Source organism: Trifolium pratense, linkage group LG2 (genome assembly GCF_020283565.1).
Source record: "Trifolium pratense cultivar HEN17-A07 linkage group LG2, ARS_RC_1.1, whole genome shotgun sequence".
Classification (NCBI taxonomy): domain Eukaryota; kingdom Viridiplantae; phylum Streptophyta; class Magnoliopsida; order Fabales; family Fabaceae; genus Trifolium; species Trifolium pratense.
In genome coordinates this window covers 46,349,877-46,368,058 of record NC_060060.1, presented here as the reverse complement: position 1 = coordinate 46,368,058, position 18,182 = coordinate 46,349,877, and the positions used below count along the sequence as shown (strand labels likewise).

Sequence of the window (18,182 nt, the reverse complement as noted above, 5' to 3'; positions counted from 1 at the left end):
TTCAGGCTAGTCTGATGGATAATACTTTCATTTTTTTTTTTCACAGAACTAAGTATAAGTTTCTAGCTAGTTATTATTCTGTAATACAAGATTTTTATTCAACATCCCAGAAGTCAGAAAAATGGGAAACATTGATAAATTACATAGATGATGATGATGATGATGATGTACAACATTATGATCAGACATAATCTCAAGATTGATCATCCAACTTTAGTTAAACAGTAACCTGATTTTCCCAATCTTATTTGTTTGGAGACACCAATAAATATCCAAAACAACCTCCAAATGAAACATTCTTCTTGACAACAAAAAGGCTTTAGTTAGACCCTCCTCGAATCAAATCCAATGTGTAGTTTGTGAGTTTTCGACCAAAATGAGAAATGGTTACCAAGCAAGTTTTAGTTCGATCCTCCTCAAATCCAACGAGGATTTCCTCTCCTTCCAACGCTAGAATAGTAATCACCCACATTAGCTACAAACAATGGATCCCTATCTTCTAATTTGCATTGGTTGCTACCACCACCAGAAATATTATCTAGTTCTGTCTTCTCCAACTCTTTTGTCAAATCATCCATTGTTTTTTTCAAACTAGCTTTACTCATCTGACCTGCTTCTTCTGTAGAGAGACCAACCATTGTAATTTTTGGAATTAAGGTATTTTGTTTCAAATCTTCTTTATTTACACCATTTCTGGATAACCCTGATTTTTCAGGTGAAGGTTTTGGATCTGGGTGATGAAACCAATCACCAAAAGGTAGCCTTAATTTGGAATGATGGTCTTTGGCTGCTTCAGTGCTGTCATCCAAATTATATTCAGAAGAGTCTGTACAGTCAGTTTGTTTAGCTTCATCGTCGAATTTAGGATTATCGGGGCAGCTGCTTGATCCTGTAATTCTCAGAAACGATGCTTCACTTCTGCATGATTAACAAAAAGTGTTACAAAGAGAAAACATAACATTGAATCAGACAGTATTCTTGTCATTATTAATTAAAAAATAATATAGAAACAAAAATAAATTTCGTTAAATCAAATTGGCTTCAGAAAATTCCCCCCGTTTTCATTTCCTGTTTTCCAAGTAATTAAAAAAGAATCATCTTGTTTTCATACAGAAAAATAGTGAAATTAATAAATAGTTGTTTTCATTGCTTTTTGTACGAATCTTTGGAAACAGGAAACAATGAAAACTAGATGGAATTTTTATAATAATTAGTGAAAATAAGAAATGAAAAAGCTATTTTCTCTGTCTAGACTTTCCATTTTCACTCTCCAATCCTGTTCATTCTGCATCTATAAGAAATGTTTTTAATAAATAGAAAAAGAAGTTCTTTGTGGTTTGCACAACAAATCTTTTTTTTTTTTGGTACATTGCACAACAAATCTATTTAGATGAGGTGCTCAACATCTCAAAAAGAATTGTCAAAATTTGAATCAGAAGCATATACTGAACTTTAGAAAGTACAATTATAAATTGTATTCAAGTCATTGAGGGAGAAAATAGAAGCATATACTGAAAACCGTGTTAAAACGTGCTGCAAACAACAGAATATATATTTTTAGTTTCACATATATACAATGAACCTGGACCTAATCAATCATTTGTACAATGAACCAGAATATTAAACTAGGCTAAAATAAATTATTTGACCTGCATAGAGCAGATTAGACTAAGCTGTAGCCAGAGTAGGGATAATTGGAAAACCCAAAATCTGACCAATGTAGCACTCCAGAGGTAACCAAACAATATGATTATTTTTTTTGGCCTAAGACAATTTAATTTTACTGGGGCTATATAAAGCTATGAAGTATGGATACTCCAAAATTCAAGTCATAACCGTACCTGGTACTCTTTTGATACTCATGGGTGAGTGCAAACTACGTACCAACTTTTTAAAAATGAAAATTTGGGTAATTCATTTGGGTACACGTTTCTTCCTTCGAGAATTAGGCTTTTCCAGCCTAGACTAGACTTCCACAACAGAAACGACGGTGTCATAGTTACTTCATCTGATTTGTTAGGAGAGAAATGACGTATAACTATTGAAAACAAGGGTCTCAAACTTTAGAGTCATAGAGAGCATTTGAATGATCATTGACAACTAGCCTTCAAGTTAGATAACAAAGACTGGCACACAAAACCACCATAAAGCACGTGAATGACTTGCAAATGTTAACGCCGGACATGAAAGGAGCAGACGGCCAAATCAGAACAACGGAAAAAATAGGAAGATCAGACAGGATATCTGCAAGATGCAAAGGCAGCCGAATGGCCTACTACATGCAGCAATAACAATGATGTGGGGCTCACTGAAAAGCACCTTTTGGGCTCTGTCTCATATGGGTGACTAAGAGTCTAGTGATGGAGTCACCTACCAGAAAGGTCGCCAGGGGTAAACTGTATAAAAATGCAAGTACCTGAGAACACGGTTGACTGGGGATAAAAATCAATCATGAGCACACCAGGTAGGCACAGTTTGCGTTGCCACTTTAAAGTCTAATACTATGAGACAAATTGAAAAGAGAAGCATAGCCAGAAAATCATTGACATGACATGTGTAATGCACAATAAGAACAAAAACATATATTGATCTCAAAGAGAATACACAGGTCCTAGTTTCCCTAATGAACCCGGACCTAACTAATCACACTACAAAGAATTTTGATGCTAGATTAAGGTAACGTAATTAAATATGAAACACAAGTATTAAAGTAATTTGTTTTTGGAACTGTGGAATCTTATTAGTGGGATTCCCATTCATATTGATAGTTATTGGTGGAAGTGTACTTTGGAACCGGCGGTTACTTTTCCGTCAAATCTTTATACAAGGCTCTTAGCGATTTACTCCCTCAACCTTGTCTTTTAAGTGAGGATTTTCGGAGAGTTTTAAAAAATAATTGGAATTCCTTGGCGCCCTCAAAGGTTAAAACTTTTTCTTGGCAACTCTTTCATCACTGCCTACCAACCCATAGTGACCTGAACGAAAGGAATGTCCTGAGCATCGGTCCTGACTCTGATTGCCTTTGGTGTCCGGGAGTGGTGGAAGTTGAAGACCATCTGTTTTGTAGATGCAGCATTGCAGGTAATGTTTAGCGTATAATCTTTTGGTAGATGCAGCCTTAACTCTTCTACTTCTGGTTCAAAGTCTCTGAAAGGATTATCTCTCATTTGGCATTCAACTGTTTGGAAAATTTGGGAAGCTAGGAATGGAGTAATTTTTTCTTCTAAACTGGCGGAGGTTGACGAAACAGTTGAGGCTATTAGGCTTGTCTCTTGGAAGTGGTTTGTATCAAGAAATAAGAGGAGGCGGTTTTGTTTTATGAGTGGACTACAAATCCTCACCTTTGTTTTTAATCTTCTAGTCTTTTTTGGGTTGCTAGAGTACGCCTTGTACTTTTCTCAGTTATGGGTCTAGTACTCATTGTACTTTTCTCATCTCATTTAATATATTTTGTCGTTAAAAAAAAAAAGAGTAATCAAGATTAGTATAACAATCCTTTATTCTTGGGAACCAATTGCCACTATTTGTTCTTTTATACTTATAGATATAATAACATCACCAAGAAACCACTGGACTAAGAATAGGCAGAGAGAAAATTCCACCAGTTAAAAACAACAAAGAATATACCTTCTTTCAAATGAGTCAACCATATATGGAAACTTCGGTTGTATGCCTGTCGCTTTCCGCAACCACCTATTACCCAAGAGTACTTTGTCAACATTATAATGGAACTCGAGTTCTGCAGCTTTCGAAATAACACTAAATGGTATACTAGGATGGCCCATTTCATCAAGCACATCTTGAACCTGTTAGGAAAAATGAACAAGAAACTTAACAATTTTCCAAGAAAAATAAATACGGGTATTAATGAAACGTATACCTCAACTTAATCCGTTTAGAAAAATGCAACACAACTTGTTTATATTCAAGAATAAGATATAGTATTAGTAGGTATCCCAGGCTATGATTTATCCATTGTTATCAATCATGCCCCCCCTTGTATGACTTGAATCACACGTGAAATCGCAAATTGCTAAGATCATGGTGAAACACGAACAAGATTGTAAAGATCGTGAGATCTCTTGCAATCCCAAAAATGGGCCTTTCCAAACCGGGGACGGGGGATCCCCTAAACCCATCATAAAACTCCCCAAAACAACACCCATCTCCCTCGACTTGAATCTCTTGACCCTCTCTACTGATCTCTTCAACTTCACACATCTTACCCCATCACTAGTCTCGAATTTCAATCCTCTCTGCTCATCTCATATCTTCACATCTACCCTCTCTGCTTTTCTGTGGTGCCATTGCTTGATCTGCATTCAAATTCATTGCAAATGGCTTCTGTGAAAGGTGATAGTGGGGATGGATGGCAGTGGCTGGATAGTGAGGCTGCTGAATGTTATTCTGATGGTTATTATTATAGTTGAATGTGGAACGTATGTTATGTATCTGACTAATTATGACTTGTTTTGGATGTTTTGGTAATAATACTTCACTTTTAACTTTGCTTTAATGTTCTTCTTTATAGGTTTTTTTTCATATTTAGTAGCTATTAAAAAAAAATTATGTTTATATTTAAAATAAGTGAATCAATAAAAAAATACTTGCAGTTAATATGAAAAGTACTCCCAAAAATTCTATACCTACTTATATTTAAAATAAATGGAACAATTGAAAATATGATCACTTTTTAAATAGGAAAAGTACTCCCAAAAATCCTATACCTATTTACACTATATAATATTAATAATATATATATATATATATATTGTGTTTGAATGTGAGCATATACAAAGAAAAAACAGTTTTCTTTAGAAGACAACTAAAAGAAAAGTCAGGCATAAGAAACGATTGGAGTGAAATATCATTAGCATACTCCAAGACATATAAAGATATAAAAAATAAAAACTAAAACCCTGGAATGAAAAAGAAGAGAAGGAGAAACATGACCCTGCAGACCCTATTTTGACGAATAGATTCGTCTTCATAAAAGCCATCATTGAGAGATGGAAAATTGACCGCCAGAACAACTTTCGGAGCTTCTGAGGTTATCTTTCGGAACATCTTCCGACAAGAGAAGATATGAAGAGAGAGATAGCGAAGAAAGATCGGTATGTAGCTTTGATGGACGTTCCGTGGTTCGGAAAAGAATTTAGTGATTCAAATTGTGGCTAGGGTATGATTAAAACCTTATTAAAGTATAGATTAAGTTGTTACCATCCATATACAAGTTAATGCTCTTGTTGCTTCTGTATTTGTTTAACGTGGTTTTTGTTTTTTTCTTTTTGAAATTGAAGTTTACAGCTGTGTATGACATTATGTTTTTGAGACGAATATTGAAGTGTATAATAATTAATTAATAGTCTTTTTTTTTTTGGCTTTTCACCACCAGTTTAATCTGTTTCGGGGATCAGTTCTGGCATCAAGTGGTTTCAGCTCCCTCCCGATCGCAGTTGCGGGGATCGAACCGTGGTCCTCCCTACCATGTTCAGCGCCAATCACCACTGAACTAACTAACAATTGGTTAACTAATGACCATTAATTAATTATTAAACACTTCAATATTCGTCTCATAAAAATAATTTCATACACAACTCTAAACTTCAATTTCAAAAACAAAAAAAACAAAAACCATGTTACACAAATACATAAGCAACAAGGGCATTAACTTGTATATGGATCGTAACAGCTTAATCTATACTTCAATGATGTTTTAGTCAAACCCTAGCCACAATTTGAATCACTAAATTCTTTTCCGAACCACAGAACGTTTATCAAAGTTGCATACCGATCTTTCTTCGCTTTCTCTCTCGTCATATCTTCTCTAGTCGCAAGATGTTCCGAAAGATAACCTCGAAAGCTCCGAAAGGTGTTCCGGCTGTCAATTTGCCATCTCTCAATGATGGCTTATATGAAGCCGAATCTATTCGTCGAAAGAGGATCCGCATGGTCATGTTTCTCCTTGTCTTCTTTTTTCATTTCAGGGTTTTTATTTTTATTTTGTATATCTTATATGTCTTGGAGTATGATAATGATTTTTCTGTCCAATCGTTTCTTTTGCTTGACTTTTCTTTTTGTTGGTGGAAATTTTACAGGGTAAGGTGGAGTATTTGGTCAAATGGTGAGTGACCCTTTTGTTTTTGTTTTTGTTCTTGTTGTAGGGCTAGATTGTGATAAAACTGAAGGGGAAAGGGCCAATGTGATATATTTAACAATATTTTATTTCTTTGTTTATTTATTGCTCAAGGTTCGGATGGGATGAGACAGATAACACTTGGGAGCCTCGAGAAAATTTAGTTTGTGCTGCTGATCTTGTTGAAGATTTTGAGAAGAGGTAATCCCTTATTCTTCTTTACAATATTTACATTTTTCATTAGATACGGTAATTATGAGTGATGATGAATGATATATTTCAATTATGTATTTGTGTTGTGTTTGCTATGAATATGAATGTGTTGTCTATTAAGCATAGGTCGACGATCGCGGTTGTCAAAAACTGGATGGACTTGATGACAGGACTTTATAATTATAAATTATAATAACATGTTTTCTTATATCAGAACAGCATCGGATGCTCAAACGCAAGCATGATGATAGGTCTGTCAATGCTTCAGTAGAGGATATTGTGAAAGCTTTCGAGAAGAGGTAATCCCTTATTTTTCTGTACAAGGTTTATATTTTTCTTTAGATTCTATAAATATGAGTGAGGTCGATTGACATATTTCAATTTATGTATTTGTTTTGTGTTTGCTATGAATATGAATGAGTAATAGTGGAACAGTAAATATCAACGCCTTTCTCCGGTATTTCTTCGCTCATTTGCGGAGAAAGGAAAAAGGTAGTAGGGTCCATGGTTTCTAGTCTCGTAATTCTTTGCTGAAAAAAACAGGAGAATTTTGCTCTTTCTTGTGTTGTTAATCTCAGATAGCGGCGCATAGCGTCGACCCAAAAAAATGCTATAGCGGTATAGTGGGTAGCGGAATGACCGCTACTGTGAAGACCAAAAAAACATGTAGGAATTAAACATAAATTCCAACAACATACGTAAATACTAAAAAATAGAAAAATACACAATATTAAAGGGACTTTCATACTTAATAATTATATTAAATATTGTCATTTACCATTAAAATAGGTTATAAATAAAGACTAAATAACATTTCATCAAGTTCTAGAAGTACTCAAAATGACATCCCATTAAAATAAAGCATAAGCAAGTTCTAAAAGTAAGCAACATGACAAGCCATTAATCTAAAATCATGCTTCCACAACTGCATCTCCCTCATCGTCACTTCTAAGCTCCACCACATTAACATTATCCTTGCTCATCACTTGATTCAAATTCTTCTTCATCCAGAGCGTTGAACAGAGTAGTCGATTTGGAGAAAGGAGAGCGTTGAAGGAAAAGAGGAGAAGAGCGTTGAAGTTTTTGAGAAGCGTTGAAACGGCGCATGATTAGTGCATTTTGATGCACACTCTTCTACTATTGTACTTGGGAAATCCTATAGTTTATTCTATTATTTTTACTATTTTAGTGTGTTTTTATATTTAAGATTGTTTCTAGCTTTATTTTATTTTCGTACTCTATTTTTCATCTTAACTTTTAATTGACACCTTCTTCGGAGCGCAAACGAGTCGTTTATTTATGTTTTACTTCCAAACTTAGTAATAATAATTAAAATTCGGGTTAAACATATAATTTTCGGCCCGATGCTTTATAGCCCAATTCCTCAATAACATTAAAAGGAAAAAACGCAGCCTAGGGTTCATTCATTTAGTATCCACGAAATTCACAGAGAAAATACGGCTGCTGCTCATGGAGAACTAAAACTCTAGATCAATTCATTGGCGAAGGGTACTTTATACAGATTCTTGAGGTTCTATGTTAATGTCAAATTCGTTTTATGTTTTATCAATTTCATATTATTCTTGTGTGAATTGATTTGTCGTATGATGCTTAATCATATGTAGTTTCGTTTTGTGCAATTCATTGATATTTTGTTCAACCGATTTATTGCTTGTTTAGGTTGGTTGAATAGAAATTGATAAAGTCTATGATGCTTAATTATAGGTTTGATCAAATTTGGATTTAGATTAATTATGTTATAGACGCTTGTTCTGCCATGGTTAATTGAACTAATTGATGCTTAATCAATAGGAATTCGAATAGAAATTACTCGACGCTTGTTCGGTTAGTTTCTATCAAACAAGAATAAATTCATAGAACGAATGATCTTTTGAAACCTGTGATAGAAATCCAAAAGTACTGAAGCTAATAGATTGGTTATCTTTATCATATTGATTGTTTCTCTTTAATTGAATATCGTTTCCAACCAAAAACCCCAATTCAATTGTTATTTATCGTTTCCTAACTTTATGATTTATTTCCAAAATTAGGGTTCTCATCAATTTTTCCCCACAAAAGGAAAAAGCGGCTAGATACCACTACAAAACTAGCGCCGCTATTAACATCATAGGCTCTTTCTTCGCTTTCTCTCTCGTCGTATCTTCTATCGTCACGATGTTCCAAAAGATAACCGCGGTAGCTCCGAAACATGTTCCGGCCTTAAATTTTCCATCTCTCGATGATGGCTTTTATGAAGCCGAATCTATTCTTCAAAAGAGGGTCCGCAAGGTCATGTTTCTCCTTCTCTTCTTTTTTCATTCCAGGGTTTTTATTTTTATTTTATATCTTTTTTATATCTTATACGTCTTGGAGTATGATAATGATTTTTCTGTCCAATTGTTTTCTTATGCCTGACTTTTCTTTTTGTTGATGGCAATTTTACAGGGTAAGGTGGAGTATTTGGTCAAATGGTCAGTGCCCCTTTTGTTTTTGTTTTTGTTTTTGTTATAGAGCTAAATTGTGATAAAACTGAAGGGGAAATGGTCAACATGATATATTTAATAATATTTTATTTCTTTTCTATTTATTTATCGCTCAAGGTTCGGATGGGATGAGACAGATAGCACTTGGGAGCCTCGAGAAAATTTAATTTGTGCTGCTGATCTTGTTGAAGATTTTGAGAAGAGGTAATCCCTTATTCTTTTGTACAATATTTACATTTTGCTTTAGATACGGTAATTAGAAGTGATGCCGAATGATATATTTCAATAATGTATTTGTGTTGTGTTTGCTATGAATATGAATGTGTTGTTTATAACATGTTCTCTTACATCAGAAAAGGATCGGAAAAGCATCAGATGCTCAAACGCAAGCATGATGATAGGTCTGTCAATGCTTCGGAAGAGAATATTGTGAAAGCTCCCGAGAAGAGGTAATCCCTTATTTTTCTATACAATGTTTATATTTTGCTTTAGATTATGTAGTTATGAGTGAGGTCGAATCACATATTTCAATTTATGTATTTGTTTTGTGTTTGCTATGAATATGTTAGATAGTCGGTTTCTCTGTCAATTGGAACTTGGAAGTTAATGTCAATGGGCAGTTATTTTGGACAGTTAGTTATTATTAACTAGCAGTTATTGTGAGCAGTTATTTTCTAGTGTGTGTATTTTCGATTGTAAGAAGAATAAATAGGAAAGGGGTCAGACAAAATAGGATTATCAGAAAGTTATTAAGTGGTTTGTTAGGGGAGAGACCCAACTCTCGAACATTTGGGAAGGGGAGAGGCCAAGCTCTTGAATCTTGGTGTAGTTATCCAATACTATTTCCTATAATTATTGTAATGTGTCTATGTGTAATATTCAAATCATTCTCCAGAATTATTATCGATAAAGTATTTGTATTGTCAATCTGTTTCTCTTTAGTGCCGGTTTCTTTGAACTGGTATCAGAGCAGTTGCCTTCCGGGACTGCATCATGGTGTCTGCACGAGAAATGGAGGCCAGATTGGAAACTCTGGAACGTGGATTTGAAGGTTTGTTAACAATGAGAGAAAATGTCGAGAAAATTCTGGAAGAAGACCGTAGAGAAAGGCTGGAAGCGTGCCAACAAGTTGCAGAATTGACGGCTTTAATGTGTCGCAATTTACATATGCAGGGGGAGACACACGGTGATGGCGACCAGACTGACAGCGACGACACGTCGGTGCATCACGACCATAACAGGCCGAGCGAAGAACGTTGGAGGAAGTTAAAAATTCCGGTGTTTGAAGGTACTGATGCCTACGAGTGGTTAAACAAAGTGGATCGCTATTTTGAACTGAAAAAGTTTAACGATAGGGAAAAATTGCAAGCAGTGATGGTAGCGATGGAAGGAAAGGCTCTTGCTTGGTACCAATGGTGGGAGTTTTCTGCCCAAAACCCAAGTTGGGAGGAATTTAGAACTGCTGTCCTTAAAAGGTTCCAACCTTCAATGATTCAAAGTCCTTTTGAATTATTGTTAAGTCTTACACAAACGGGAAGAATAGAAGAATATCGGGAGCAGTTTGAATTGTATGCGGGACCCCTAAAATGTACTGAACCAGCGTATTTGAAAGGAATTTTCCTAAATGGACCCAAAGATGTGATAAGGGCTGAACTCAAACTCCACCCTGTAGAAAAATTAACTGAATTGATGGATTATGCTCAACGGGTGGATGAGAAAAATATGTTATTAACCAAAGGGAGTATTGAAACAGGTTCAATTGGAAGATCAACGAGAACTTTCAATAATTCCAAAACTATAACTTTGGAGCCAGAGAAGAAAGTACAAACAACCCAATTTGTGGTTGGAAGTTGTGTGGGAGAGGGGAATAGTTCAAAATCTTCTGAGGCGGTTAAGGGACAAATATTCAAGAAATTAACTGATGCAGAGTTGCAAGATCGAAGGGTTAAAGGACTATGTTTCCGGTGTGACGAAAAATTTGGTCCAGGTCATAGATGTCCCAGCAAACAGTTACAAGTCCTGATAATGGCTGAACACGAATATAAAGAGAGAAAGCCGAAAATGAGGTGGTTGAATTCATGTTTTGGGATCCTGGTGGACACTTACGTAATTCCTCACCTTGAGGACAAGGTGATTCTTCTAGGGCGGGAATATTGTTAGATAGTCAGTTTCTGTGTCAATTGGAAGTTAATGTTAATTGGCAGTTATTTTGGACGGTTAGTAGTTATTAATTAGCATTTATTGTGAGCAGTTATTTTCTAGTGTGTGTATTAGAGGTCAGACAAAATAGGATTATCAGAAAGTTATTAAGTGCTTTGTTAGCGGAGAGACCCAACTCTCGAACATTTGGGAAGGAGAGAGGCCAAGCTCTCGAAACTTGGTGTAGTTATCCAATACTATTTCCTATAATTATTGTAATGTGTCTATGTGTAATATTCTGGTTTAGAATCATTCTCCAGAATTATTATCAATTTTATTGATAATAATAATATTACACATAGACACATTACAATAATTATAGGAAATAATATTGGAAAACTACACCCGGTTTCTATCAGAATATGAATGAGTTATGTATAAGCATATGTCGACAACTGTGGTTGTCAGAAACTGGATGGACTTATGACAGGACTTTAAAATTATAATAACATGTTTTCTTACAAATATTTTTTTCTTCATTATTTTGAAGTTCGTCAGCAAAGAATCGGAAGCTCAAATGCAAGCATGGGGCCGGCAGCAGTCCTGGAACAACCAACCATGCTAATGCACAAGCGTTTCCGAGGAGGTAATCCCTTATTCTTCTCTACAATGTTTACGTTTTTCCTTAGATTCTGTAATTATGAGTGAGGATGAATGACATTTCAATTTATGTATTTGCATTTTTTTTTGCTATAAATATGAATGGGCATGGGCTGTGCATAACCATTGGCCGACAACTGTGGTTGTCAGAAACTGATCGTAATGATAGGACTTTATGATTAAAATAACTTGTTTTCTAACCAAAAAAAAATTCTTCATTGTTTTGAAGGTTGGTACCAGGAAAGTTCTGGGGGAGGACGGTTGTTTACGAGCAAGGTGATAACGGGGCTTAAGGTAGTGGAGCCTGTTTGTAGTGAATAGTGACTGCTAAATGCTATGGTAGTGGTTATTACTGTAGTTAGATTTTTGTCTTAGTCTCTTATGTTATGGTTTTTTTTTTTGACTTGGGATGTTTTGGTTCCGAAACTTCAGATTTAACTTTGCTTTAATAATATTATCATTTATTAGTTATTTTTAATAGGGGCATATCTAGTGAGAATAGTTATTTTATGTGAGTGAGAGGAGTCATTCTCAGCCATTAGATCAAAATAAATGGCTGAGATTAGGATACTGAAATCAAAATATCACTCCTTTTCCTCTTTTTTATGATTTGGAAACGTTCAGTGGGAATAGATTGGAGTGTTAAGGTAGCATTCCTATATTTTATGATGTTGCAACCCCCCCTACATTCAATCTTGATCTTGACAACATTGTTTTCTATAACAAACACCATCATCATCATTTACTTGAATGTCAAACAAATACCAAATTAGTCAATCAGTATGAAAGGCTCAAATTGAAAACTGAATTCCATGTCAGATTCTTACTCACTACTTTGAAATTTTCTTCCACAACCTTGTACTTCATTAATCAATAAAATGTTCAAAAAACTATTCATACCTCTGGAGGCTCCCCTAAACTATCTGCAATTTCCTCAATCACTTCTGCCGCCAAGTTATCATCAACCACATCTCGCCGCCGCTGAATTTGCCGCGTTTGGATTAATGTATGGAAATGTTGATCAACAGCTTCTTCAAGAATGTTATCAAGCATATTTTTATCAAAGAAGTAGGGAGTATACCTATTCAAACCAAGCAATAATGTGGGCATAAATATTCTGTTGCTTTGGTAAAAAATACTTCATTTCCTCATTTGACGCAAATGTTGTAAATACATAAATAACACTATTTTAGGATAAAATATTTCATTCTTTCCTTTTTTTTCACTACACTTCACCATGATAGCCAGTCATTATTGGGACAAGATATTATTTTCATTTTTTTATTATTAATTATTAAGATTAGTCCACGTAATAGTATTTGAGCTGGTCCTTTAAAATCATCAGAAATAATAAGAGTGAATCACCATTTTGCTGCATGATGTTGTTGGTCTGGCAATATATCATTCAAATTTACGAAATGGAAAATTAGTCCCTCAAATTCAAGCCTGTAAACCAATCTAAACCTTTCATCGTCTAAAAGGGTCATATATGCTGAATTGAGAAGTTGTCAATGACATGCTCAAATGAAGTATATTTTCATAAATTTGTTTATGGTTTCAACTGATCTTTTTATTTTGTAATCCAAATTCATCAAAATTGATTGAATTGATAGACAAAAGGACTAATTGATTGATGATCTTCAATTTCATGGAATATTTGCTATTTCGGAAATTTGAGAGAACAAATTGGTTGTCCTCGAAATAATAATATTCAGCATTTTCTCTTTCAAGTTTCAAGTAAACATAATGGAATAAATAATCAAAATAAGTTCACATCACAACAGCATAATGCAAAAAATGCTAAAACTACTGTAAAACTAAGTAAAGGAAAGAAGAATCAATGGCAAAAAAAAAAAAGGAGGCTAGTCTAAGGCAATTATATTTAATCACCGAGAAGAAAAAACAGAATTTCTGTTCGTACATGTGTAAAAGAAACATGAGAAGGGATATCCCTGTTGAGTTACTGCTCTAACTGAGATTTCAAAATGTACAATAATCATTTTACTGATATTAAATTTCAAATAAACATGTAAGCAAGTTCTATGACAACAACACCAATTCACACAAAAACAAGTTTAATGAGCAATATGTACCATTTAATTCCATCTGTAGTTGCTATTGCAATATCCAAGTTCTGAGCACTAAACACAGGCACTCCATCGACCTTTTTCCCAACACCATTGTGAGGGATTGTCTTCAGAAGTTTATTAGCTGCCTTGACCTGAAGGTAAAATATTTATAATAGGTAAAGATTGTAGTCAAAATGTCAAATAAAACTAAAATATGTGCAACAATGAAAGAGAAATAATACCTGCTTCTCGTTTGGAACAAATTGGAACAAATGAGGCTTTTCCTGCATGGTACGTAGTGAGCAACATTATAAATCAAGCAAAAAACATAGAAGTAAGAATAGAATATTAACATATTCAATTTCATTATCGGAACAACCGTTTGCATGCAATATGCATCTCTACGTCTTTCTAAACACCAAATAAATAATGGATCATATATCTCAAATTGCAATTTGAAAAAGTTAACCGTACCTTGAAATGTTCATATGCTAAATCAAGACGGCAGGCACCCACCACGCCACTTGGAATATTCAGTTTTTTGACATATGAAACTAAGACGATTAAAATTTAAAAAAGGTCAGTGTTTGGTGTTAGTTGCTAATCAGAGATCAACATTAATCAAAATATGTGATTGTAAGAGAACAATTCAAGGAAAAAAGGAATGTAAACATATATTGATAAAAGTACAAAATATAGACTGTGTTCAAGATAATATTTTAGCACACAAAAAATGTGCAATGCAAGGATCAGGTTCGGTCACAGAAGGTCAGAAATGTCTAATTCAAGGATGAGGTTCAGTCACAGTAAGTAGGTCACTTATTTGCATTGGACAGCTACTTGAGGTTCGAAAAATCCCTTTGGGATTCTTTACTCATGGGCTTTGGGTTTGTCATTTCACTTTGGAACAATGCTGTATCATTAAAGTTTGGAAAAGTAGGCAAGTAAAATTTTATGGCAGTATGCATTATATGTCACACAATCCTCCCTATGCGCCGTGCTATGCATAGCCGGTCCGATGCCCAGATAAAAGGAGAGGGTTGTGTTAGGCAAACAACGGCCAACGTAAAACTTAGTCCAATCTCTATGACCTAGATCAAATACATTATAATGTGAATGCTAGGACGTTGCCCTGAAGCAATGCACTGTAAAGTTCGAGTACAGTGCCAATTGAGCAAGGACCGCTGCATCGACGCCTAGAGATATGATATATGAATAAAATAGAACGTTATGGTGTCGTTTGATCCATGTAGCTGACCCCACATAGTGGGATAAGGCTTGATTGTTGTTATTGTTGTTGTATGCATTTATGTCACATTAATGCACTTGCTTGGAGCCAAATGCACAAATCTTTAGGGGTACCTTTTTGCCACTAAAATTATGAGATAGGGTGTTGTTTTCAGATTACTATTGGTGTAGTGCACATGGCTGCTTTAATGGAGTTGCCATTTGAATATGCAGAGATTGGTCAGTCCTGTCACATACTTGATTCTTTTGTCGTGTTTTTTATGTTTTGGAAGACCACTTAGCTTTATTTTTCTTGAGTTCACTCAAATGAAATTTCATTTTATATTTTAAAAATAAATAAATTAAAGCCGAACCCCATCCCATCCCCTAGCCAAACAAATAAGAAAGGAGTGAATAACAACTAACCATCAGCTTGTTAAAATGTTCTATTTTACAAAATAAAACTGAATAAGAGACTTTTTCATAACATCAAAAAAGCTAATTAGCATTCAAAAGGTGTTTGACTAAAAGCTGAATACATAAGAATTAAGCTTATCTATAATCAGAAACTGATCAGTAAGGCCAAAAGTGCATACATAGACAGTAAGTTAAAGTCAGCCGAGAATCAGCGATGATAATTAAATAACATCACAACCATAGACTCAACAAGTTATAAAGAAAACTTTAAAGAATATGATAAGAATAAATGGATCGATAATGTTACAAGCAAATTAAAGGACAGTAAAAAGGGGTACTATCGATGAGCTAACCTGCATCTCCTAGATCAATAAAAAAGCGAAATACAGGACCATTCCTCTCACTCTTGGTGATTGATGCAAACATTTTTTTCAGCCACTCTGGGGTTCTGCAGAAAATAAATTACATGCGGAAAAAAAATTATGCCTTTAAAAAAATGATGGATGGTAACAGCTTACTCTATACTTCAATGAGGTTTTAATCAAACACAAGCCACAATTTCAATCACTATATTCTTTTAAATGGTCTTAAATATATAATCAATGTTCCCCAACACCCAAGCATCTTGGATTTCCTAAGCAAGATGCCCCGTGTTCATTACATCGGTATGAGAAATGAGATTAGCCTTACTCTTAACATCTCTATTGGATGCCTAGATTTCTAAGAGAAACTAAACACTTATAGTAAAAAATATTATACAATCTTGCAACAACTGTCAGGTTTTAAATAACAGCTTATCATATAAGCTTATAAGCACTTTTTGGCAGTGTTGTCAATCGCTAATTACAGAAAACAGCAGTTTATTCAAATTCTGCTATGCTATAGCCACTATTTGACAAGGCTTTGTGCGAAATCGCATATCGCATAACCCCTTTGATCGAAGTCATTCTGGTGTCTAAAACCGACCACGACACTGTCACGTGCGAATACATTCAATTGATTTATTTTCTCAAAGGATAATGCTCTTTATTACGAAATCATCAAAAACAAAATACACGAACTTGTTTTGTCCGTAGATCTAAAACGCATGATTTCCATCAAAAGTGGCTTAAGTGCTTTCAATTTCTTTAAATCATTACACATTGTATATTCTTTCCCTTCTTGTACAAATACCTTCGTCATATTTAGCAGTGCTGTTTCTCAAATTATGACCGGTGGTGACGACGGGTCAATGTCTTGTTCGGTGTCTAGTGTTTGTTTGGGTGCTTCATAGCAAATAACATTACTAGATCCAAAGTGGATTCCACAAACTATTTTTTACTTAACTATGCAATAACCTAATCAAACTTATCATCTTATCCACAAATTAACAAAAACATTACAAAATTACAACAGCAAAATAAGTTACAACTTTAATCTTAATATTTAGATGAAGTGTCAAACACCGTTTAAACTCGCGCGCGCCACACACACACATAACTATCTAGGTTTGAACCCATGTCCGACCTAACAATATCAACATTATCAGTTGAGTTAGGTCTTATGTGCAACTTTAGTCATAACTTAATTTGACAAAGATAACATCTTAAAACAAACACAATCTTCAATTTCTATTTCAAAGCTGAATTGAACAAAAGGAATAACGAAAATTGGAATAAAACTAAACCTTTTAGTGATAAATGGAATATCAAAGTGAGTAGAAACAGCCATGAGACCAGTTCCAGAGAGGTCACACATACTGAAAACCTGACCAACAAAAGCGGGACCACCACCACCACTTTTACCATTGGAATTGAGTCTCGATACTCTAACCGATTTAGCGGAAGGACGAGTTGACTCGGCGGTGGAGTCGAATGTTACGGCGGAGAGAGGTGGCGCGAAGAATAGAGGGAGGGAGATTGTGGAGGGAGGGAGAGGTGAAGGTGGAGGAGGAGGTGGATTGAATAGAGAGAGGAAATTTGAAGTGGTGGATTGGAGGAAGGAGGAGATGTGGTTGTTGTTACGGCGGCGATGAGGTTCGGACGGTTGAGCCATGCAGTTCGCATGAACGGACGGATGGGATTTGTGTTTGGGTAAAGGGATTTCTTGGTTGGTTACTGTGTTGTTTTAAAAAATTGAAATTTTTTGTGGTGTGATAAGTGTTTTTTTTTGTGTGTGTGATAAGTGTTTTTTGTTTAGCAACTAAAACAAACAAATAATCTTTGTAACAAGTTGAATTATGGAAAAAAATATTTCATTTAATAAGATAAATCTAAAATTCATAGGTGGAATTTGATAAACTCCTATCAAGAGGCAAGGACAACAAATAATTTGAATAAGAAGATTCTAGTCTCTTTGAAGCTTTAAAATAAGATGAAAAAAATGTAATATCTTATGTCCTTACAAATATTGTGGTATTGCTACTTTTATCGGTAGCAATCGCAGAAGATGTTTAAGTTGTTAATCACATTTCATTTGTGAGATAGGAGTTAAGGAATTTTCTTCCTCGGATCAAGTAAATATTCCTAAGAATCGTGATGAAACATCTGATACAAACTCAATTGATATTTTCTTTCGACAGGAGCAGCACGAGGATGTTGTGGTTGATTCGCTTCCTTTTGGGGCTCTATATATGACTATAGGTATTAGATTCTAATTTGTCAAATTTTAATGCAAATGTTCCTCGTGACATGCAAGTTTTAGGGCTTGCTCAGTTGCTCCTAGTGCAACCTAACCAACTATGATTTTGTGAGTGTTTCATGAGCTAACATAGTTCAAAAGGACGAGAATGTTGATTTAGATGAAAACACTAATCAATAATTTTAGTTTGTAGTAACAAGAAAAAAGAATAACATGGCC

At 34.8% G+C, this 18,182-nt stretch overlaps 1 protein-coding gene across 1 annotated transcript; it reads right to left on the bottom strand.

Annotated features, from left to right (window-relative positions):
- Window positions 1-17,531, bottom strand: LOC123908204. The gene is made up of 8 exons (XM_045958763.1): window positions 17,011-17,531; window positions 15,698-15,792; window positions 14,175-14,254; window positions 13,943-13,984; window positions 13,725-13,852; window positions 12,532-12,712; window positions 3,628-3,806; window positions 1-918 (listed from the first exon to the last, which is right to left on the bottom strand). The coding sequence occupies exons 1-8, from the start codon at window positions 17,376-17,378 to the stop codon at window positions 417-419; spliced, it is 1,575 nt and encodes a 524-aa protein (XP_045814719.1). The 5' UTR covers window positions 17,379-17,531; the 3' UTR covers window positions 1-416.
- Window positions 17,532-18,182: the final 651 nt, after the last annotated feature.